The sequence below is a fragment of the Protopterus annectens genome, chromosome 7.part0 (assembly GCF_019279795.1).
Source record: "Protopterus annectens isolate FY-2018-M chromosome 7.part0, PAN1.0, whole genome shotgun sequence".
Lineage (NCBI taxonomy): Eukaryota > Metazoa > Chordata > Ceratodontiformes > Protopteridae > Protopterus > Protopterus annectens.
The window spans coordinates 98591743-98617817 of record NC_056739.1 but is presented as its reverse complement, the minus strand read 5'-3'; the positions used below and the strand labels follow the sequence as shown (position 1 = coordinate 98617817).

Sequence of the window (26075 nt, the reverse complement as noted above, 5' to 3'; positions counted from 1 at the left end):
ATGTTCTGAAGAGACTCCTGCATAAGTAGAGAAGGGAGATGAGAAGGTACTGGATCTGATGAACAATGAAGTGATCTGATCTGAAGCGATTTTGGTTTCAGAGCAGTAAGATCCATGGATCTGACTTCTTTGACATCTTTGGAGGTGGTTCTGAGGAAGGAGCTGAAGATGTTGTAGGCTCTAGAGATCTCTTTCTGGACTCTTCATCCTTGGGAGCTTAGGCAGGCTTTATCAGATTTTTTGTGGGTGTTTTTGTCCCAACTGAAATAGAAGAAAAGGAAGAAAGAGCACCCTTCAAAACAGGTTTATGTCTTATCTGTGAGTGCCCTGGAGTTGAATATGGCAGAAATCGAACAATCTGCATCCAAATGTGCACCGTTCAAAAAACAGATGCATTCACTGTGGGCATCTGAATTAGGTACTTTGTGCTTACAGGAGATGCATTTTTTGCAAGCCATTTGGTTTATCAGCCATCCTAGTGAATGCCTAAATGAGGGAAGGCCCAAAAAGAAATAACTACATTTATAGAAAAGAAATTACATATAACACTTTTTTTTGGAGAAGGCAAGAAAGACTACCAAAAATAGTAGTCAAGAATACTCTAAATAAGGGATAGAAAAAGGACAGAGAAAGAAAGTCAAAGTACCAGCAATGGTACAGGAAGAAATACTGAGGTCTCAACAAAAGTCAGAGAAGGGGAAAAAAGGACTTGACTAATGAAAGAAATTTTCTGGATGATGGGAGGAAAGTGACTGTAATCCAACAAATAGTTTAATGCAGGAAAAAAAATATGAAAAACTCACAGTTCTATCCCAGAAAAAGCATCAAAAGCTCAAGAGACAGAGGATCCGCATCTTTAACAATATGGCGACAAACAAGATCTGAGGAATGTTCGGTTGGTGGGGCATTGTGGGTAAAGGGAGGAGCTCAAGAATTTGGATCTGAGGATCTGAAAGAAGCGGCAGTCAGATCTGAGTCGAAACCAAGAACCATTGGTTGAGGAATGAATGAAAACATCAGATCATGTTTTTGACAAATGTTTATTTGTAATCTTGGGGTTGCTGAATTGTGGTTCGTATTCCCCCTAGAAGTATTTACATTACAAAATGACTTGTACACTGTGATTGTGGGTGCAGACTCCTCATTTTAAAAATCATTTAGTATACTCTTCATGTGACAGTATGTTGAAACCTTTCCTAGGATGTAATTATGAAAGTTACCTATCAGAGACAGATGATTAGATATTAAATAGCACAAATGTTAAAAAATGAGAGTACTCAGGCAAGCTTTATGGAGTGGCGTATATGATCAAATTTGCGGCAAATACAGTAACTTTTGCATTTAAAAGTGCTAAACAAATGGCTGACTGCTAAAAAAAAAGAGTGAATTTTTGTGAAAGAATACAAATGGATTGGCATGTAATTCTTTAGCTTATGGAATTGGTAGTGTTCTCTTGTAAAAGTTCCTTCACACCTAGGGCCAATTTAGAGCGTCCAATCCACCTATAGCATGTCTTTGAGATGTGGGAGGAAACCGGAGCACCCAGAGGAAACCCACGTGACCACAGGGAGGACATGCAGACTCTGTACAGAAGGCACCCCAGCCGAGGATCGAACCGGAGAATGTCTTGCTGTGAGGCGGCAACGCTAACTGCTGCACCACCATGGCTGCCCAAAAGCTCCAAATACTATACAATTATATAAAATAAGCTAAGTCAAAATAAACAAAGAGACAAAAAGTGAAGCAATGAGAAAAGTTATTGTTACATAAAACAAATAAATAAATGGGAATTAACTTTATACATATTGATACTACTTAAGAAACAGGGTGTAAAGCTGTTTAAGCTTTAACATTATGAAAGTGTGCAGGTAAAAGTAGAAAATCAAGAAATTAATAGCAGAAGGAAGAGGTAAGGGTTTACGTGGGGTCATGACAGGGGCATATTCACAATTCAGCTATAGAAATGTTTAGTTCTTTTTGAAACTATTGGAGTGTGTAATGCATCTTACACTGAGTGGGAGTTTGTTCCAGTTATGAGATACTGAATATTTGTATAATACTTTACCATTAGTTTTATTGGGTTTATATATTTGTAGAAGAAGTTTGTCTGTACTGCAGACACAAAATTGAATAGGGAGGGGCAGGCTGAGGATTTGTTGAGTAAGAAGTAATTTATGTGGAGTTGTGAAAGTTGAAGTTACTGGGTGAATTCAAGCCACTGAAAGTTCTTTAGTGCCAAGCAGTGGCAAGAGGTATGTGGTAGGTTTGCAGCAAATTTTGTGATTGTATTGTATGCCTGTTCCAGCCTAGTAATTAAGGAAAATTGAAGGTTTGTAAGGATTGGAGCAGCATAGAGAAGGCTTGGAAGTAGAGAAGCCTGAGCCAAGGAGAGTCTAGAGTCAAGAGTTAGGAATGTTTTGTTCCTATAAAGGAGACAGAGTTTTTGGTTAGTTTTTTTTAGACATGATGCATGTCAGGAACACTTAGATACTATCCTGGTATTTTAAACAAATTTAGAATATGACAGCTGTACTGTGGAAACTGATTATGTAACTACAGCAAATCTGAGATATGACAGTGGTAATGCATGCATTGATTCTGCACCAGTAACCATAGCAAACCAGAGGTATAGCAGCTGTATCTGACACATTGATACCACGTCAGTAACCACAGAAAACCTGAAGTATGTCAAGTGTAATGTAAATACTGTTACTGTGTAGATAACCACAGGAGACATGGGTTATGATGGCTGTAAAGTAAGGCATGCCCTGATTTGCTGAGCTGACAGATAATGAAACCATATTTTCAATGGTGTAACAGAACTGTCTTTTTATGAAACAAATGAAAATGTTGTAACTACACTACAGTAACTTAAGACAATTTACCTGGACATTCCCTAGTAAGCACTTACACTCATACTTTGTATATTGTTTTACTGAATCCTGCTTTAAAACATTTTTATCCATGGTATGTTATACTATATGAACACAGAACTGCATAGACTAAGTTCCATGATAACACAGTAAACAAGAGTTTGAGAGTTCTAAAACAATGTTCTTTCTACATGATTTTAATTATTTTATGTCATTTTATACTGATAAAGATGGATGCAATTTTTTCTGTACATAAAAGTGTAGGGACCAATGCATATGAGGCAGTTCAATTGCTTTAGAGATACTGTGGAATGTAACTGTTGATGAGCAATCTGCAGGTTCCAGCTTCATCTCATCCCCTTGATGTTGGGCTTTTGTCTATTATTATCTGTATCATTCAGTGGACACGTATTCTTATATTGCACTCTAAATATGGTTAAGTATTGTTTAAGTAATTAAATATAATGTGCCTGGTTTGAATATAGTTATAATTTGCTTACAAATTCTAAAGTTGCACTTACTACAGAGATTACTGATGCATTCATAGCCCTCTGGACATTGCTCACAAGGTATTCCATGTGTATATGGCTTCTCTTCTTCATAGTTGCCCCTAAAATAAAAAAATGCAAAAGAGATTTGACAAGAGCATACAGGTTCATATTTGAAATGGAGAGCAGTGTAAAATCTGAAAGTCCAATGCAGAGAATAATTTGATAACCGTATTAAATCTGCAGCTACATTGCTAATGAAAAATGTTTTAAAGGAAAGAGTAATTTCAGGAAATTACCATGAAAACAGACATTTTAAGGAAAGATGCTCTCCATTAGACCTCTTGGTTTCTACTATGACTGTGTCAGCCATGTGGACTAAATACAAGAAATGCTGAAAGCCTTAGGAAATTTCAGATGAAATATGTGCTGCAGTGTGCATAAAGCTCAGAGCCCTACCCCATTTCTTTTGTTCTATAATTTTCCTCTTCCCCATAAAATTCCACAGTTTCACTCATTTTAAAACTGGACAGGCTGACGCTGTACAGGCATGAACTCCAAGCATAATGCAGGGATTGGTAACAAAAATGAAAGTTATGTACTTAACATAATGATAGACCTGATATTGTTAATCCTCGCTCATTCCTTATGCATGGGTATCGGTTCCGAGCTCAGAACCGAGCCGGCCAGTTTCTAAGCTCGCGTCTGCTTCAAACTCTCGAGCTAAACTCTTACCCACAATTCCCCTCTCCCTGTTACCTCAGATTTCGTTTGCCGCGTTGCCATCCGGTCGTATCAAGCTACTTCTCTTGAGCTAAGAACAGTCAATTGTTGTTTAATTGCTTTACAAATCACTTTTCTGTCAGAAAAGTTGATATTTTATTGTCTCTTACCCTGTCACATCTAGCGTTCATAAATTCCTCAGGTTTTTTTGTCTTTTACTTACTACTTTTACTGCGAGGTATTTTCTCTTTACCATCGTTGGTAATCTTTTTCCCTTTTTTCTCTCATACCTTCGGGTACTCTCTTGTACCATTGTTGGCACTTTCCTAGTAATTAATACGGCAGATAAGAAAGGTAGTCCAGGGTTTAAGCAGTGTTCTGATTGTGGACACAAACTGCCTACTTCTGATGCACACTCCCATTTATCTGTTGAACCACCCTGTACTATTTGTGAGAACTTTTCTAACAGAACTTTGTTAGAAAGGAAAAATAAGCTGATACTGAAGGGACTTTTAAAATCTCCCTTTTCAGAGGCTATTCCTGGGTCAGAGGTCTCAACCCCTCCTAAAGCCCATAGGAAAATGGATGTTTCTACTAAGGCTAAATCCTTGCCTTCATCCCCGGCTGGGGACTCTCACCAACCAAAACCTAAAAAGGCTAAATTTTTGGCTCCGGAGCTCTCCCAGTCAGCCCCAGTGCTTTCGGTGCCTAGACTTTTAGCACCGAGGCCTTCGGCTCCATTAGTGATTTCGGCTCCATCCTCAGCCTTCTATATATCGGTACCGAGGGGCTCCTCGGTTCAGACCATTACCACTGTATTGGCGCTGACCACTCAGTCAGCACAGACCTTGACCGTGTCGGCTCCGAGATCTTCCTCGGAACCGAGGCCTTTATTGTTGACTCCAGTTTTGTTGGTTCCAGCTTTGGCACTGTCTCCCACCACTTCGGCACCGACAACCACTTCGGCACCAATCCCTGTGTCGGTGCAGACAATGACCTCGGCACTGATTACTTCTTCGGTGTAGACAACAGTAGCCCAGTCTTTCTCAGCACCTCTGTCCTCGATGCGGTCAGATGAGATGGGCACTGAGTCTGCCTCTTTTGTGGACAGGCCTGTTTCTCCCTCAGTCTCTGTGAGGTCCACTAGAAGCCTTTCCGAACATGATGTGTTGCATCTTGTGGACCAGGCATTCTTGGCCAGAGGTATTCCACCCCTCAGGAACTATCCTTCCTTGGGAGGTGATCACCCATCTCCAAAGGCACCTTCTTATTCTCCTCTTTCATTGCCTTTGAAGTCCATGGATATAGCACAGTCTTCCCCTTCTGCGGTTCCCTTTATGGATCTCACTAAGGAACCGCAGTTGCCTTCATGGCAGGAAAGTTTTGCTACTACCCAGGATGTCAGCTGTGACATGCATAGCTTGCTGCTCCACAGCCATCCAGGGACTCCAGGTTGGCAGGCTGAGCCACTTAGGGGAGGAGTGCCCCCTATCCTAGGCATACACTCCTCTTCGGGTGGATCAGCCTTCCAACTGATGGAGAAGGCTTTCGCTGCTGCTGGCGATACCGAACTGTCTATACCTCCGCCCTCCTCTGGTACACTGTTTTCACAAGTCATATCTAGCGGACACTGGTTGCAAGGACCGCAGGATGTATTCCCTCAGGAATCCCCCTTTCCATTGTCTTCCCAAGTTTCTCCTGCTGAGGAGGTCCACAGGAAAAGTTTGTATAAGAGGAAGCACATGGACTCCACAGAGGAGTCCCTCACCGAAGACACAGATTTCGATGAGGGGGAAGGATCCCCATGGTCACCCTCTGAGGTATCCTTTGGTGATATCCTTGAAATCCTGAAACAGAGAGGTGACTGGCAGTCCTCTAATCTGACCCCCGAGGAATCTGTGTTTCTGCAGGCTTTTTGTGCCCGGCCCCCTACTGCCTGGGTTACTCTTCCTGCCAATGAACTTGTCAGGTTCATCGTGCAGTATGCTTGGAAGGCCCCTGATACCGTCAAAGCTATTCCCCGGAGGCCAGATAAGATCTTCTCCCCTCCTGCTTCGGATCCCCAATGGTCCAAAGGTCTTCCTGTGGATGCTTTGGTGGTGGCGGCTGCAACGAAAAAGGATCTGATAGAAGAAGAAAGCCAGACTGTCCATCCGCCTAACAGAGAGTCCCGGGCCCTGGACAGGACAGGGAAGTGCACCTTTGCTTCAGCGACCTTTGCTATCAGGTCCCTGAATTATATGGCACATTTTACCAGGCTTCAAAGGGATCTGGTTTCTGAGCTCTCTGAAACCTTAGCTGGTGCCATGTCAGATGAGGTACGTGACAAAGTGGCCTCTCAGCTGGCCACCATTGAGTCTATATCTAACTCCTCTATGCAACTGATATCTCACACATCAGAAGGAGCAGGTAGAGAGGCAGGTTCAGCTGCGGTCTTGAGATGACATGCCTGGATGCGCTTGTGCAACTTCGCAGAACCTTTTAAGTCTTCTTTTCGTAATGCCCCCATTGTGCCCTCCTCGTTGTTTGGGCCCAAAGTTAAAAGCACGCTGGCCAGATGTGAACAGGACAGTAAGACCCTTTCTGCTGTAGGTGTCTGTTATTCTTCCCCTCAACGTGCTTTCTCCCAAAACCAAAAGAGTAGGAAGATATGGTTCAAGAAATTTCAGGGTCCTTTCCGTGACACACAGGCCAAGTTCTCCCCTAGAGGCAGAGGGAGAAACTCACAAAGAAGATGCTCCTTTCAGGGCAGAGGGGGACCACGTAACCAGGATTCCAGGGATTCTTTCCCTGGTCAATCCTACCAGCGCTCCTGAAGAGCGGCCCAACTTCTTTCCTCTGGAGGTGGTTGGGGGATGTTTCTCCTTGTACCCTTCTGCCTGGCTAACCATCACCACTGATTCTTGGGTACAAAGGATCATAACCAGAAGTTATCATATCCCCTTTGATCTTTGTCCTGCCCTTCATAAAATCTTCTCGACGTTCCACCCAGTCAAAGGGAAAAAGCAGCACTAGAGATAGAAAAGTTGCTAAGAAAGAGAGTCATCCAAATAGTCCCTCCAGACCAGATAGGATCCGGATTCTACTCAAGACTATTTTTGGTGCCAAAGAAAACCGGGGATTGGAGACTAATTTTGGATCTCAGTGTATTGAACAAGTTTGTGAGAGTACAAAAATTCCGGATGGTCACAATACAATCTATCCTCCTGTTTTTGGAAAAAGACGCTTGGATGTGCTCTATAGATCTTCAAGATGCATACTACCACATAAAGGTGGACAGGCCATCAAGAAGATTTCTGCGCATCCGTGCGGGAGCCAGTCACTACCAGTTCAGAGTACTGCCCTTCGGACTCTCTACAGCCTCCAGAGTGTCCACAAAGTGCATGGCAGTTGTCACAGCTCACTTGCGACTTCAAGGATTCCAAGTGCTTCCATACCTAGACGACTGGCTCATTTCCGCCCCACCAGACATCTTCTAGAAAAAGCCCTGGCATACTCTCTCCTCACTGCTCATAGGCTAGGCATAACCATAAACTGGCAGAAATCCAATCTCACCCCATCTCAGTCGACAGAATTCATAGGGGTTATCTTGGATACAAAAAACTGCAGAGATGCTATTCCAGAGCACAGAAGTTTAAGGACAAAGCAACAACTAATTCCAATCCTTTCAAAGGAAAAATCCATGGGTCACTTGGTTCTACAACTGTTGGGTTCCATGGCAGCCTCCATCACCATTGTCCCCCTGGCCAGGTTTCAAATGAGGCTTCTACAATGGCTACTGCTCACCCAATGGTATCCTTTCCAGCATCCTCTTTCAGCCATGATTCGAGTAACCCACAGGTGCAAACAGAATTTAAATTGGTGGATGACACACAATCTCTCACAATGGTCTTGCCCCTTCTCCCCCAGGAACCCAAGGCCACAGTGACCACGGATGCCTCCCTGATGGGGTGGGGGGGCTATGTCAAGAACAGACAGTCCAAGGCACTTGGTCCCAACTGGAGGCCCATTTGCATATAAATGTTCTAGAGTTAAGGGAGGTGCTTCTGGTGTTGCAAGCTTTCCATCCCCTGCTGACGTCTGGGACAGTTGCGATTCAATCAGACAACATGGCGGTGGTCTGGTACATCAACAAGCAAGGTGGAACCAAATCTTACCTCCTTTGTCGAGAGGCCATGAGGATATGGCAATGGGCGATGGCTACCAAGCGTTTTCTTCTAGCAACACACATTCCCAGGAGTTCCAAAATGATAGCAGACAGACTCAGCAGGTGCATTCTTCAACCTCACAAATGGGTCCCTGAATCCCTTGATAGCAGCGGAGATCTTCCACCGCTGTAGCCAGCCTTGCTGCAACCTCTTTGCATCCCCGACCAACTACACATGCAGCAACTACTTTGCCCTGATTCCCTCTCTGGGACAATTACCCAGGGATGCTCTAGTCCACGATTGGGCCTCGGGTCTTCTTTATGCATTTCTACCCTTTCCCCTCATTCCCCAGTTTCTGAAGAAAGCCCGGCATTTGAAGAGCAAGGTGATCCTCATAGCACCATATTTGCCTCAACAGATTTGGTTCCCCTTCCTTTGGCCTCACGTACTAGATCGACCATGGATTCTCCATCCAACCCCGGAGTTGATCTCATACCAACAGAACCTGATTCATCCCAACCTGAACAGCCTGAATCTCATGGCTTGGCTACTCCAATTCCCCTGACTGCCAGGCAGAATGATCTTTCTTTACCAGTACGTGATATTCTCATTGCTTCTCATAAGTCTTGCACTAGAATTACTTATCTGAGCAAGTGGAAAAGATTTACCTGTTGGCTGAAAGATAAACAAGTAGACCCCTTTTCGGCACCAGTGTCGATAATACTAGACTATCTGGCCGACCTGTTTCAATCGGATCTTTTGGCCTCTACCATTAGAGTTCATTTGGCTGCAATTTCTAATTTTCATGAGGGTGTCCAAGATTCCTCTCTTATGTCCCATAAATTGTGCAAGACCTTCATAAAAGGTGTGAATCATCTGAAGCCACATTTTAGAGAACCTATTCAACCATGGGATGTATCATTAGTTCTACAAGCTCTGACAATGGCACCTTTCCAACCAGCCTCTTCTTGTGACCTCAAGTATTTGTCATGGAAAACCTTGTTTTTGGTCGCTATTGCTTCTGCCAGACGTATTTCTGAACTTCAAGCTTTATGTATCAAGAGTCCATACTTGATTTTTCATAGAGATAGAGTGTCTCTGAGAACTAATCCATCATTTCTGCCAAAAGTGATCTCTGAAATGTCCATTAATCAAGCCATTGAATTTCCAGTTTTCTTTCCCAATCATTCAAACAGAGGAGAGTATTGCCTACATACCCTAGATATACACAGGCAAATCCATTTTTACTTAAACAGGACTAAACCCTTTCATAAATCTGACCAGTTATTTTTGGCCTTTTCTGGACCTAGATTAGGATCTGCTGTTGCTAAGGTCACATTAGCTAGATGGTTGAAGGACTGTGTGACCTTCATTTATACACAACGTAATATCTCGTTGCCTACTACCATGAAAGCTCATTCAACAAGGTCGGAGGCAACTTCTGCTGCCTTCCATGCCAGAGCGTCTTTACATGACATCTGTGCAGCTGCAACTTGGGCTACACCTCATACCTTCATCAATCATTACAAATTGGATTTGGCCTCCAGGGGAAGAGCATCTTTCGGTTCTATGGTGCTCAGGAATGTCCTTCCCTGAGAGCCTTCCAGGAATAGAGGTAGCTGGGGACTCTGTCCCATACGTAAGGAATGAATGAGGATTAACAACATCAGATAAAGAACTTATGTCTTACCATAACATCCCATCTGTATTGTTGATCCTCGTTCAGTCATTACAACCCTCCCTCCTTCCCCCTCCTGTGGTTTCTAGTGGATCTCACCATCCAGTTCTCTTAGGTTATTTGACCAGAGGTAGCCTCTACCTTCTTTAACTTGCAAACTCAATCTGAGGTAACAGGGAGAGGGGGATTGTGGGTAAGAGTTTAGCTCGAGAGTTTGAAGCTGACGCGAGCTTGGAAAATGGCCGGCTCGGTTCTGAGCTTGGAACTGAAACCCATGTGTAATGACTGAATGAGGCTCAACAATACAGATGGAACGTTATGGTAAGACATAACTTCTTTATCTGTGCTGTCTGGCTCCATCTGGTTTAACCTGTGGAGTCTTCAGATCTGACTCAAATCTGACACTGGCTAATTCCTTCAGATTTTGAACTTGCCAGAAACTGCCTCCTTTACCCACAACTCCTTGCTCCTCACCCTAATTCACAGATCAAGTTTGCCCTATGTCAACCACTTTCAACATACACTAAAATACTTCCCTAACCAAAGAGAATGCAGGACTCCAGAAATAAGGAAAGGATGACCTCCACTGTCCAGTCATCACAGAAGGGGAAGGTCTCCATAACAACCAAAAGTGGTGGCAGAAGGTTGAACCAGACAGAGACAGACAAAACAGGCGTATTATTATGGTCAGTACATAACTTTCACATCAGAAGTTGTCTGCAATGTCTGGCTTCTACCTATGGGATAGAGTCCCCATCCACAAAAAATTCCTTGAGAGGAATTAAAGAAGGATATCCCACAACAGTGGAGCCAAATGAAGTCCTTGATCTAGACTGAAAAAAGATAATAAAGTCCCTGCCTGCTGGTGGTCAACTTGTAATGCCTGGCAGTAAAATGATAGAAAAAGGGCTCTATTGTTCATAGTTTAAAAAATAACTCAGCTAAGTTAAAAACACAATTAGAGGTGACGAATAAGATTGTTAACCTTATTCAACATTCTGACTGTCAGGTGCCAGATGACTATGGGCTCTATCCTCTTAAGGCCCTTCAAAAATTACAACTTAACCAACGTGAGTCATCTGATGACAACTGTTTGCTTTTGTCTGTTGTACCACCACCACCATATAATGCACCTTCCCGTGCCCAGCAGGAATCCACTCTCTCTTCCTCCTGCCTAGAGATTTGTACTACACTATCTTCTCGGAACGCCAACACCCTGATTTAACCCTTTCCACTAGCCAGCCTGAAGTTTCTTCTTCTTCCCCCCTCAGACTATACATGACAAAAAGCAAAGAAAAAAATCAAAGTACCTGACTATACATATCTCTATGCACCTTCCAGGGCAACATAAACACGCTGTATTATTTTATTCTCCTAGACAGCGTAAGTTACACTCAAGTAAAGTAGTTACTCACCAAATAAATAACGATACCACAAGCAAACAAATGAGCCTGAGCAACGAAACCAAACAAGACAGCATAAAATATAATAAAGTACTTGCTCAGGGTCAAACCAGGCACTATATTCAGATGGAATGTATCGATCAAGGCCAAGTAAATGTTGGAAGTTCAAGTCTATTCAGACCAATCCACTCATAGGATAACCACAATGATACAGGCAGTTCAGTGCATACAGGAGCACAAACTGGAACACAAGCAGAACTTCATTTTTGGTCGATACATTCCATCTGAATATAGTGCCTGGTTTGACCCAGAGCAAGTACTTTATTATATTTTATAAAGTAGTTACTCAATTTGCTATAGTCATAGATGGCAAAGGTTATTTTGGCCCTTATAAATTTAATCCATGCAAAAATTAAACAGATCCTTCTTCTGAAAAATATGGTGACAATGTTGTTACACTAATTGCCCAGCTACATGCCCTGTGGCAAGTCCCAAACTCATCCCTTGGCAGGGATAAAGTGGCACCTTTCACTACTAATATGGCCTGCCCTTGGTCAGCGGTTAATTTTCAGAGCATTTTGAATTCCCTTCCTTCAATTCGTACCAGTTCAGAAAAAATGTGCCAAAAGTTTAAAGGGACATGTTTAATTGTAAAATCCCACATTAGAAGATCTCAGGGTAATGTTAGAGACATCCATACCACCTGACTTATTTAAATACATTTGGGAGCATGCTAACATACCAGACCCTATCCTATTCCCAGCATACTGATGCCAATGCTTTTCAGGATGCTAGGGCATGCTTACTACAGGCTATTACTGCTGTGCGTTCACCGGTACTTAATTTGTCTTGAATAAAAGCAGTCATGCAGAGGAAAGATGAGCCAATTGAAGCATTTTTACAGGATATAACAGGCACTTCTGAAGACTTAAGACTTTTCAGACATATATGTTTATATATATATATATATATATATGTATATGGAGGGGGAAGAGGAGGATGTAATAGACCTAGATTTTTTTTCAAAATCAGTTGTCATTTCCTCAAAGTTTTAATAACATCCAAACATTTCAGGAACAGGGACCTAAAGCTGTGTTTTAACTGTGAGCAAACCATCTGCTGGAGAGAAAATTGTCCCTTCTTGCAGCCAGTAGATGCATCACCACAGTCTACCAACTTGTTTGATAGCCAGATGCCTCCATAGGCTCTGCAAAATGTGAGGCAACAACCCCCTACATAAAATATTCCATGACAGCCACCAGTCTGGCAACAGAATAAATAGGACAGCCGCAAACAAAAATCACAGCTATTTTCTTTGGTGCTTGTAAATCAGAAAGGCCCATTTGTTGACATCAAAGTTCACAACACCAACATCCCTTTTCTAATAGGTACTGGGGCAACTAGGCCAATGCTAAATGCTTTGGCTGCTAAAAATCTTCCTTTGTCCCACACCTCAGTGCGAGGTGTTGGGTGCCAGGAGTCCCACTGGACTACCTTGAGACAGTCTGAATTCCCATCCAGCTGGGACTACTGACAGATCAACATGCCCTTAGTGTTAAAAATTCCACACCCCTTAATCTTTCAGGTAGAGACCTTCTCCTTAAATTGCAAAGTACACTATTTTGCACACCAGATAAAGTATTTTTAAATGTTCCTGATGGGTATCCAGTGATGAAGATGTTTGCCATTCGTAGGATCACAGGAGGTTACTATGTTATTGGCCATGAAGCCCTTATAAGCCTAGCCAAGAATTTAGCCCATGTTTAGACAAATCAGCACCTGATGCCCCTGTCCAGCAGGAACAGAGTTGTGCAATCCCAGGGGTATATTTTCTGTTTCCCATCCAGTTATCCAGGTTGCGTTTAAAAAGGGGTAAACAGGTACTCTGCTTGATGTGGAGAGGGAGTCTATTCCATAGATGGGACATAAATCTGTCCTGCCAACAAGTCTCATTGATGTCACTGACCAGAATGAGGGCATGCATACAGTTACTCGATTGGAGCTTGACTTGCGGATATGCAGCAGTCCCATCAAGGTGGAGTCCATGATTGGCTTGTATGACAGACAGAGGTCATCTCTGAGGAGTCTGTATGAAACTGAGTAGAGGGTTAGGGCTTTTAGCCTGTGTATGGTAGATGTTATGGCCCTGGATTGTCCTGGTGAGGAACCTCTGTAGTCTATCCAGCTGCTGCATGTGCTTTGCCAGGTACATTTCGAAAGGGGAATTGTACTCAGTAATGGGCCTTATAAGGGAAAAATACAGGGATATTATGACCTCCTTGTCCCTGGATGAGATACCCTTACTTATGAGGTATGCCATGTAGAAGCCTTTCCATACAATGGAAGCAACATGGTTGTGAAAAGTGCCCAAAGGGGAATGATGATGCATTTTTTGGTATTCAGATTGAGGCCGTGTTTCTGGCACCAGTCATTTGTCTGAGTTAGACCCTCTTAGAGGATGTCCACATCACTAGGGGAATTGATGACAGCACCCAGCTTGCAGTCATTTGCAAACCTGGTTACCCATAGCCGACCGGTTTTGGCCTGCACCTTAGAAAAGTATATCCCAAATAACAGAGGCCCCAAGACTGAACCCTGGGGTATGCCGCTTGTTATAGGTCTACTGTTTGAGGTGGCTTCTCCTATTTTGACTATGTGGGTTCTATCAGTGAGCCAGTTTGCTACCCATTTGGTAACATATGGATTGATTTCTAGTTGAGAGAGTTTATCTATTAGGCCCGAGTGGGGAATAGTGTCAAAAGCTTTGGCCAGGTCAAGGTAGGCGGTGTGCACTGTCTTCCCCTTGTCCATGGTTTTGGTGATTGTCTCAAATAAGTTGACCAAATTTAGCAGACATGACCTCCCCTTGACGAAGCCAAACTGTGAGGGATCAAGTGTTTGGAGGTTGCCAATGTCCTTGTTAATGAAGTCCATGCTAATCCATTCCATGGCCTTGCAGATAGGGCTAGTTAGACTGATGGGTCTATAATTTCCCAGATTGGTGAATACTCCACCTTTGTGTAAAGGGATGACAGTGGTTGTCCTTCACCCAGTTGGGATGAAGCCAGTACTCAGGCATTGGTGGAATAGGGTGCCTAATGGTGTTGCAAGTTCCTGCCTGAGTTCATGTAGGATACAGCCTAGAATGTTATTGGGTCCCATGGAGGCTGTATTTTTTGCTTTTGAGAGAGCAGTGATGACTTGTACCCGAGATATAACGGGAAGGGAGCAGGTACTGGAGATGTCCTGATTTACTGATGGGTGGGCAGAGAGGTAAAGTTTTTGCTGAATCTGTCAGCCAGCAAGTTTGCTATATTTACGACATTTGTATACATGGTGTCCTTGACTAACAGTTCTGAACAGATCTGCGTGCTTCCTTTGAGGTTGTGTACATATGTGAAGAAAGTCTTATGATTTTCTCTAGTAGGTGTGGCCAATTTGGACTCGAAGTTTGCTTTGGAGGATTTCACTAGTGCTCTTATTTGCTTGTTCAGGCTAAGGAGTCATTGCTTCCAAATGGGCACCTGCTCCTTCTTGGTCAGCAATTTTTTTCCTTTTGTTATAGAGTTTATTTATTGCAGATGTCTGTCAGACAGGTTTACTCTTCCTTGCGGAGGATGATTTAGTCCTGCCCTGATTTCATGCAGCGAAATAAATGGTCGTACAGTGGTTTGGTGTCATTTTGGATATTGGTGCCAGTTCCTACAGAGGAGGAGAGAGATGTAAAACTGTTTATACAATCCCTCAGGACGCTGTAATCAGCTTTGGAAACGTTTTTATGTCTGATCCTAGCTAGAGGGGAGTTGGGGGAGATGATGATTTTGAAAGTGGCCGCTTTGTGGTTGGATCTTACCAGACAGGATGATACTATAGGGATGGTGCAGTGGTTACTCATGTTGGTTAATACCAAGTCCAAAATATTATCACCTCTTGTGGGGGTATCAACTAGCTGTTCCAAGGCATTTGTGAAGATAGGTGAAGCCTACCCAGCCTAGCTAGATAGAATTTTGTAGATAATTCTGTCATTTGTAAATATTAATGTAAGCCACAGGCTTGTTCTCTTAAATGTGAAAAGACTGCAATGGATATTGAACTGCAAAAATGTAACAACAGTGCACTCTGCTGTAAGAAAGCTAAGTCAAGCATTTTATGACGGTCTTTGATGTCAAAATTCAGAGCCGATATGTCTAGAGGGAGGCTTTCTGCCTATTGTTTTACGGCCAGAGTTAATGGCTAGAATTTGCATGGATAAATGTCCTTTATTGCTCTGGTCTCTGACCAGGTGTAAAGAATGTAAATGCAGTTTCTGTAAGCCTGCGAACACCAGAAACATGTGAAGAATGATGTCATGTGAAGCAGCTCTGTGTTATCAATTTAAAGAGAGAGAATCAGAGAGCTCAGAGCAATTTTGTCTTGGGAACATCCAACATCACCAGCACTGCTTTGCTCTATATGTAAGTTTAGAACTGTGTTTTCTCTTAGATATAGCTAGGAAATAGGAAGATTAGACTAGTTTGTTTTTCTGTAATGTCAGAACTTTTCTATGGTATAATTTTAAGTATTTCTCTGTGATCTCTGAACTCTTGACTAGCACTGTGTAGTAAGAAGTATTGTCTTGTGTCTTTATTATTTATTATTAAATATTTTTAAACATTTCAATTGTGGCTGTTTTATGTACAGTTAATTTAAGCTCTAGAGTACATTGCATGCATATAGTGATACTGTACCAAGTCACTCTAATAAGCCTTGACTTTTCAGTCACACTTACCATTTGGATAATAATATTGCAGAGTAATAATTGAACACCCTGTCAGAAGGGCCTTTGAGTAACTGATATTAGTGGGCAGTGGCAGCTGATGCTACCTTTTAGACTGGGCAGAAAAGGGGCACAGCTGGAGAACCTGTGCCAGCCTTCCCCAGGAGTGCCTGTGTGGTTGTATATAACTCTTATCACAAAGTGTGTGTGTGTGTGTGTGTGTGTGTGTGTGTGTGTCAGCTACTTGGGCAGGGACACAAAGCACTGGTTGGACCACAGCATGTGAGTAGGAATTCCAGAAGCTTAAAGTAGCTTTGGGAGGATCCCTTGTGTTAGCCAGTCCAGATTACAGCAAATAATTTGTTGTACAGGTGGATGCTTCAAACCAAGGGTTGGGGGGGGGGGCTGTACTTAGCCAGATTTCTTCAGAGGGAGAAGAGCACCTAGTGGGTTATCTCAGTCGTTGGCTCCAATCCAGGAAGGAATGCTATGCAGGTGTAGAAAAGGAATGCCTAGCCATAGTGTGGGCACTGCAGAAACTTCAGCCTTATCTGTATGGAAGAAAATTCACTGCAGTGACAGATTACAACCCCCTAACATGGGTAAACAGAGCCAGCCAGCACAATGCCAAGTTGCTAGGATAGAGCCTAATGTTGCAAGCATATGATATGTCAGTGCAGCACCACAGTGGGATTAGCAATGCCAATGCAGATGGGCTCTCAAGACAGGGAACGGGGTAAGGTATACTCAGCTAGACCTAACCATCTCAAGCAACGTTTTTCAAGGGTCACTTGAAAACCTAGCTTGTGTTCTCTGGGGGGGGTGAAGATAGGTGAAGGCTGTCAGCCTAGCCAGACAGAATGTTGGAGATAATTCTGTCATTTGTAAATATTAATGTAAGCCACAGGCTTGTTCTCTTAAATGTGAAAAGACTATATTGGATATTGAACTGCAAAAATGTAACAGTGCACTCTGCTGTAAGAAAGCTAAGTCAAGCATTTTATGACTGTCTTTGATGTCAAAATTTGGAGCCAATATGTTTGGAGGGAGCCATCCTGCCTATTGTTTTAAGACCAGAGTTAATGGCTCGAATTTGCATGTGTAAATGTCCTTTATTGCTCTGGTTTCTGACCAAGTGCAAAGAATGTAAATTTAGTTTTTGTTAGCCTGGGAACACCAGTAAAGTATGAATAATAATTTCATGTGAAGCAGCTCTGTGTTATCAATTTAAAAAAAGAGAATCAGAGAGCTCAGAACAATTTTGTCTTCATAACCTCCAACATCACCAGCACTGCTTTGCTGTATATGTAAGTTATTTAGAACTGTGTTTTTTCTTAGATATAGCTAGGAAATAGGAATATTAGACTAGTTTGTTTTTTTGTGACGTCAGAACTTTTCTATGGTATAATTTTAAGTATTTCTCTGTGATCTCTGAACTCTTGACTAACACTGTGTAGTAAGAAGTATTGTCTTGTGTTTTTATTATTTATTATTAAATATTTTTAAACCTTTCAACTGTAGCTGTTTTATGTAGAGTTAATTTAAGCTCTAGAGTACATTGCATGTATATAGTGATACTGTAGCAAGTCACTCTAATAAGCTTTGACTGTTCAGTGACACTTACCATTTGGGATAATAATATTGCACAGTAATAATTGGACACCCTTTCAGAAGGGCCTTTGAGTAGCTGATATTAGTGGGTGGTGGCAGCTGGTACTACCTTTTAGACTGGGCAGAAAAGGGGCACAGCTGGAGAACCTGTGCCAGCCTTCCCCAGGAGTGTCTGTGTGGTTGTATAGAACTCTTATCTCAAAGTGTGTGTGTGTGTGTGTGTGTGAGCTACTTGGGCAGGGACACAAAGAACTGGTTGGACAGAGAGGGTGCTGGAGGGTTTAGCTTGCCCACTAGGATGAGATCTGGACCCTATAGCTGTGCCAGTGGTAAGTCTTATTGGGGACCCGGAGAGAAAGGGAGAAACCAGCCCCAGACTGACTGATCTCTGTGTGCACTTAAGGGAAATTGTACTTTACTGTGTGTATTTATTATCCTTTCCCAATATGGATGCCCCTCACTGGTGTTAGTGGTGAGGATTGAGGCTCCTTGATTGTTGGACCAATGCATGAGTGTCACAGGATTGAGAAAATCAAGGAATCTCTGGGCATTTTTGTTCTGGCATGAATAATTTTTCCAATCTATGTTTGTGAAGTTAAAGTCACCCAGGATCAGGGTAAAAGGCTGAATCTTGATAGAACAGGTCCAAATAGACGGATTAGGTATCTTGAGTCAGATTTGGGGGCCTAAAAAAAAAAAAGCACTATGGGGGGCAAGAGCCTTTGCCGGAAGTCTGAAGCCCAGGTGAGACAGATGCAGGCCATCTCTGGCAAAGCATCATGGTCTATCGATCATATCTTTCCAGGCTGTCAGGTACTGATCCCCCTGGAATGACACTAGAAAGTAAGCCAATTGTTAAAGTCAATCATTTTCTGTTTGTATTAAGGCATCATTCTGGGTGACAGTAGAATGCTGCTTAAGACTAGGGACATACCTGCCTGGGACACATAGTCAGTGAGCTCAATCATGTCTCTCTTCATATAGTCCAGAGAGGTACGTCTCAAGTTATTCACACCAACATGGACTATGATAGAGTCATAACAATACCTGTTGTTGAGAGACGTGAGTGCATATTTGATATATATATATATATATATATATATGCGCCATTAACTGGGAAAACTACTCGTGTGCCAACACCTTTGCCCAACGGTTCTTGGAATTCATAAATTCCAACGCCCTTGATTAACTAATCCGTAGTCCCACCAGGGACTCCAATATCCTAGACCTGGTCATTACCAAAATGGGAAATCAATGCTCCACACCTATGGTCACCCCTCGTTGGTCAGGTCTGACCATAAGCTAATCACCCTTAACATCCACATCCCAACCCCCAGTAAGGAAACCTCCATAAAAAACTTCTCCAAAGCCAACTTCATGCTACTCAAGTCAGAAATGTCACTTCATGACACCCATGCAGACGGGAACCAACAGTTCGACTGCTGAATCCTACACTAAGGCACTGTAGGAGCACATCCACTCATGCATGAATCGTGCCATCCCAAATAGAACCAAGATGCTCTCCTCCAAAAAATGGAAGCCAATCTGATGGTTCCCTGCCATAAACAAACTTTACAACAAAAAGAAGAAACTGTTGCAGAAAAGAGGAAAATCCCACAATGCAAATAACTCCCTCACCAGCCTCAGTAAGAAGCTGAGATCCCTCATAAAATCCTCCAAAGCTAGTTATAAAAATAAAATTGCCAAAGATTCCAAAGAAAACCACAAGGCATTTTATAACTATGTCAAGAATCTAAATGGCAATGCTCAGATCTGCTCTGAGCTACAACAGAATGGCATTAAATATACTGATCCCAAGGATATTGCCAATATCCTGGCAGACCAATTCAGTGCCGATTTCACCCACCTCTCAGCCCCTAAGCGGCCCATCTCAGTACCGGAATATTGCCAAATTCCGGTAATAACGGCCACACAGGTAAAAAAAAACACACTCTCCAAAGCTAAGAATACAGCATCCATGGGACCAGATGACATTCCGGGCTGTGTACTACATGAACTACAAAATGATCTGTCACCTCACCTAAGTGTATTGTTTAATCATAGCCTCACCTCAGGCTTTTTGCCCACTGAGTGGTGCACAGCTACAGTTATCCCACTCCAAAAGGGGGGATCTACCTTGGATCCTGGGAACTACTGTCCCATCAGTCTGATGAGCCTGATCTGCAAGGCCATGGAACATATTATCATAGAACTTATAAACTAAGACATTAGCAACCTTGAAACACTGGACCCCACCCAGTTTGGGTTTGTGAAGGGCCGATCTTGTCTCCTGAACCTGATTGACTTCTTCAAATCAGTCTCCAGAGCCGTGGACAATGGCAAGGCGGTCCACACAGCCTATATGGATATCGCCAAGGCCTTTGACACCACCCCCCCTCTGCAATCATAGATAGACTTACTAAGCTGGGCATTAATTCCTACATCACTCGATGGGTTGCCAGCTGGCTTACTGACAGAACTCACACTGTAAAAGTAGTAGACTCTAAATCCAGCTCCAGACAAGTGGAGTACCTCAGGGTTCAGTCCTGGGAATGCTGTTGTTTGGCATCTACTTCTCTGAAATACAGACCAACACTAAGGGACTCTGGCTAACAAAGTTTTCAGATGACTGCAAACTGGGAGTTCATTACTGAATCCCCAAATGATGTGGATACTCTACAAAAGGGCCTTACAGAAACAGATGCTTGGTGCAGAGCCATGGGCTTATGCTCAACGCCAAGAAATGTATAGTTATCCCCTTTGGGAAAAAAAACATGTACCCGTGAATTACCACATAGGTGGCAGTAAACTAAACACTGAAAGTGTGATAAGAGACTTAGGGACACAGGTGGACAGTGATCTCACCTTCGATAACCACATTGCCACAACAGTCAGGAAATCCTTCTATGTGGCACACCTCATTACTAAGGGCTTTTCATCCAGAAAAAAGGAGGTCATTGTCCCACTGTACTCATCCCTCATTAGACCCATTATAGGATACAACACCCCATTTGGTATGTACATCTCAAGACATCTGCATCAACTGGAAAGACCACAGAAATACCTCACTAAAAGAATCACAGGCCTAAAGCAGATGCCCTACACTGATCGCCTTAAAAAACTCCAGCTATATTCTGTTGCATATTGTCTACTCAGAGGTGATCTCTGCTTAACATACAAGGCCATTTCAAACCCAGAGCTGATGGACATGCTACATTTAAAGAAATCCCAATCCTCCAGAGCCACACTCTCCAGGGATCTAAACCTTGTCATCACAATAAACAAAACATGCTGGAGGGATAGGTTCCTGACCCAGAGACTCCCCAGACTCTGGAATAGACTGCCCATACACGTCAAGCAGATGCCTCTTTAGCCCTCTTCAAAAGGAACCTTGACAATTGGATGGGAGAAAGGAAATTCACCCCAGGGATCATGTCAGCCACCTTGCTAGACAGGGGTCCAGGGAAGTAAATAGTGTGGGAAGAAATAGCCAGGGAACTGTTATGGCTAGGCTTGTATAGGCCCTAGGGCCGATAGCCTAGTACCAACCTATGAACCTATATGGTGGATTCTGGCACTTGACAGACAACTAACTGACTTTCTCCTTATCCAGCCTGGTGAGAGGCACATCTGTGTTTCTCACAGTGGAGTCTTCTACGACTAATATGTTGGGTTTATGGTGAAGCCTTAGTGGCTCTGAGGCACAGGTGTGTGTGGACTATGCATGGTATGTGGTGTGGAGGGCTGTGGAGATCACATGTGTTTTTGCCCTGGAGGTCTCCTTTGTTTGGGTATGTTTATGTGGAGGGCATCTGCATATGTAGGTGTGTGTTGTATAGGTGTGAGTGGTGTTTGAGGTGTAGTGATTGTGTTGAAAACCTTTTTGGCGCCAGATATACTGGCTTGAGGGGGAGAGAGCTTGGACTCTAGATTCCTAATTTAACTGCATCTCTCACAAATGGTATTCCTAGATGCTAGTAGTAGATGGTTGTCCATGTAGATGAGGCAGTTGCTACACTGTCTCAGGATGCCCATAGTAACCAGACTGGCAGGAGAAACTGTAGGAAATTGTTCATCCATATTTGTAAGAATCTGAGGGAGCAAGGGCAGGGAGAGCTAAGGGGTGGGCCTAAAGCCCTAGTGCTTAAACCAAAACTAAGAGCTTAGAATAAAACTTAAGAATAACACATAACAATTTAGACAGGCTATAAACAAGCAGTAATATATGAAACAGAAAAAAATGCAGTTGAACATTTTAGAGAACAGGCAGCAAGGAAAAAGCAAAGCAAGGTGAAGTAACAGAGTAGTAGGAAGAAACACAAATTAGAAAAATATAAGAGCTGAATAAAGTCTCTCTCTCTCTCTTTTTATTTATAAAGTATAAAGGAAGAGAGCAGGAACAGAAGATAATTCAAGGTTAAGGGACTAAGGGGTTTGGCTTTCTCAAATGATCTCCGTATTAGGTAGAATGAGCTAAAGAGATGTGATTGGGAGGAGGCATGTCCCAGATAAAAATTTACAGTAGGGGTGGGCAACTACAAAATCCACCAACTTTAAGAACACAACAGCAAAAGAGTGGGAGAGTGGGGGGGGGGGGTTCAGTACAGATCAGAAAACAAAACTCTGCAAGCAAATATATAAGTGCTCCTTTTGGTATGTACCTCACAAGACATCTCCAACAACTGGAAAGGCCACAGAAATACCTCACAAAGAGGATTACTGGCCTCAAACAGATGCCCTACGCTGACCGTCTCAAAAAACTCCAGCTTTACTCCGTCTCATATCGTCTACTCAGAGGTGATCTCTGCCTAACATACAAAGCTATGTCAAACCCAGAGCTGTTGGGTATGCTCCATTTAAAGAAATCCCAATCCCTCTGAGCTACACACTCTAGGGACCTAAACCTTGTCACCACAATAAACAGAACATGCCGGAGGGATAGATTCCTGTCCCATAGAATTCCCATACTCTGGAACAAACTACCTATCTATATCAAACAAAGCTCCTCATTAGCACTCTTCAAGAAAAATCTTGATGATTGGATGGGAAATAGGAAATTCACCCCGGGGATCACCTCTGTGGCTCTGCTCGACAGTGGCACAGGAAAATAATTTTCTTGGGTGGCAAAAGCCAGGGTACCTTTTTGGCTGGGTTTGCATGGGCCCCAGGGCTGATAGCCTAGTACCTACCTATGAACCTATGAAGTAATTCAGTCAAGCAAAAATAAATACAGTGCAGAACTCTGAACAGTTACAGTGCCAAAAAATATACTTATCAGCTCCATATTTCCAGATTGTATGAGAAGCAGTCTCAGTCAGAACATAAGGAGATTCTACCAATAATATGCAGATTTTACAAAAAGGTAAAATTTTATACCAGTAAGACAAAAGCCAAGCATTGAGAGAATCAAATAACACAAAAGCTGTTACACCTGTTTTACCAACTTTAAGAACACAACAGCAATTGGGTGGGAGGGTGAGAGAGAAAAAGTTTCAGCACAGATCACAAAACAAAATTCTGCCAGCAAATATATAAAACATTCAGTCAAGCAAAATAAAGAAAGTGCAGAACTATGACAGTTAAAGGGCCAAATATATACTTATCAGCTCTATATTTCCAGATTGTTTGAGAAACACTCTCAGTCAGAACACAAGGAGATTCTAGCAATGATATGCAGATTTTACAAAAAGGTAATATTTTATACCAGCAAGACAAAAGCCAAGCGTTGGGACAATCAGATAACACAAAAGCTGTTAGACCATTTTTTATCAACTTTAAGAACACAACAGCAATAGGATGGGAGGGTGGAAGAAAAAAAGTTTCAGCACAGATCAGAAAACAAAATTCTGCCAGCAGATATATACATAATTCAGTCAAGCAAAAATAAAAACAGTGCAGAACTCTGAACAGTTAAAGTGCCAAAAATGCATTTATCAGCTCTACATTTCCAGATTGTTTGAAGAGCACTATCAGTCAGAACACAAGGAGATTCTAGCTTTTTGGGTGTTTTTAATGAAGGCACACTCTTTTCCATCCTTACTGAGACAAAAGTTGCACAGCTGACAAATACAGCATTGTTCAGTGCAATTCCCTCACACTTATGGATGGACCATAAAAATGAGGTAGGGCTTATTAAAGATGCTACACCAGTCCAAATTACTTTAAAACCATATGAATCCCTACCCATGATGACATAGCATCCTCTTTCTGTAAAAGTAGAATCACGTCAACCAGTCATCTTAGCCATGTTACAGCAGGGCATAATCGTCCCTAATAGAAGTCCCTGCAATACACATATTTTGCCATTAAAAAGCCAGGCAAAGTCACCTATAGATTTGTGCAAGATTTAACGAAATGAATGCAATAGTTGTGACTACTTTTCCTGAGGTACCTAACCCAGCTATCATTCTAAGTTCAATTAGTCCCCCTGCCATCATCTTTTCAGTTACTAATATTTCTTCAGCTTTTATTTCTATTCCAATACATTCTGATGCTCATTATTTGTTTGCATTCACATACAGGGGCCGACAGTATATATGGACATGTCTATCTCAAAAAAAAAATCACATGGTAAAATACAAATTATTGCTTACTAGGCTAAAATGTACATAAGAAGTAGCAGATATTTTTGCAAAACATTTTGCTATTGGATGGCTTATTTTGATAAGTTTTCTTATAAAGTAACCATGAAATTCTTTGTTCGGGGAGACATGACTTTCTGAGTACTGTCTCCCTCACACGTGTGTTTTCTTAATGAAAGGTATTTTGCTCTACTAATGACTTAAATATCTAATTATTATGCAACAAGCATCAGTGGTGGGATGCCCCACGGAGGACTCAGAAGAATGTTGGGTGTCCTGTATGTGGAATGTCTTGAGATTTATAGGAACCAGCTGTACCAATGGAATAGAATGTGTAGGATCAGGACCAAAGGTTTCCAGCTGTGAGGCAGATGGAACGGAAAGAAAAAATGTCCATTCCCCAGCAAATCAGAGAGACCTCTCTCAACTGCCTCAAAAGCAGTAGCCAAGGGAGAACCCCAAACCATCCCAGTAGAACCGAAGACCCAAGACCTCCACACCTGAATGGCCAAGGAAACAATTTGACTCTGCTTTGAGAAAAATTCTGGAGGCAAGCTATATAATACCAAAGACATGAGTAGAAGGGACATCTCCAACAAGTTTGGAGTTGATACAGTGCCTCCAAATCTTGTGCCAAAGCTTCAGCTCTGAGGAGCTCAAAATTGGTGGGATCAGAGAAGACACCAGAGTGGAAGATGATTATATCTTTGGATCTGATGTGAACAACTCTTAAGGAAATCTCTGATCTACACACCCCAAAGATGGTCAGTGGATCAGAGTAGGAGCAACCAAAGGAAGGGTCAAAGCAATAATGTCCATTATCTGAAAGGAGACAAAGCCGGGAGAAGCTCCAGCTGAATTTGAGTCATGAGGAACTTCCTCCTTGTTCTATCCACATCGGCTTCTATCAGGCTTCTGGCAGAACTAACAGACCTTATGGAGGAAGATGTAGACATGGGTCTCGATAATCTTTGCACCAGTCTCTCAAAGAAAAGGGGAATACAGCCTGGGAGAGATCAGTCCCGGTGAAAATCTTGGATCTGGTAAAGGAAGGGGTTTAGATTGTGCAAGTGTTAGATCCAAAGGGGGAGTAGGATCTGATGATAGGGGCTTTTTCAAGGCCAGAGCCAATGATGATCGAGACAAAGGACAGTGGCCAAGGGAGTGCTTCCTTGTCTCTTTGCTGTTTTCCCTGGGCTTGTCACTCTTCTCCCCTCTAGATTTGTCCGAGGATTTTTTATCAGACAGGGAGGCTCCTGAAAGAAAAGAAAGAGATTTAGACAGTTCTCCTGCAGAAGGAGGGAAAACCCCTTCAAAACCAGTTTACATCTGTGCTCAGTAACAATCTGGTAGCCAAACGCCATACATTTGGAACAGTTCTCATCCAAGTGGGCAGTGCCTAAACAATAAACATGCTTTTAATGTGCACCCCAATTCAGAAATCTGTGGCTGCAAGCCACACATTTTTTGAAATTTGATGGCTTGTCAAACATGATTAACCCAGCCAAAAGTGAAGAGAAAGATTTCACACTGAAGTTTTTTTTTTAAACTCAAAAATACCAACAATGGTAAACTGTATATCAAAATACCAACAATGGTAAAATCAATTGCCCCCCCTCCCAAAAAAAAAAAGAGAGGTTGCCAAAGGCATGAGGCAAACAGAACTGTTTACAGGTAAGGGGAGATGCTACAAAAATTACAAGGAAAGGTACACAAACACAAAAAAAACTAACCACTATCAAAAATATCCAGATACTAAAACAATAGCAAGAAAAAGAAATAACTTAACTGAGGCAAGCTGAGCAGACCACATC

General features: G+C 42.5%; 1 protein-coding gene across 5 annotated transcripts in view; it reads right to left on the bottom strand.

The window, feature by feature from the left end:
* Window positions 1-26075, bottom strand: part of LOC122806256 (peptidase inhibitor 16-like) — a 639946-nt gene that overhangs the window by 420500 nt on the left and 193371 nt on the right. For all 5 annotated transcript variants that reach the window (XM_044076525.1, XM_044076526.1, XM_044076523.1 and 2 more), the window contains exon 4: window positions 3395-3483. In XM_044076525.1, coding sequence (XP_043932460.1) covers window positions 3395-3483 — 89 coding nt within the window. The remainder of the gene's footprint in view (window positions 1-3394; window positions 3484-26075) is intronic.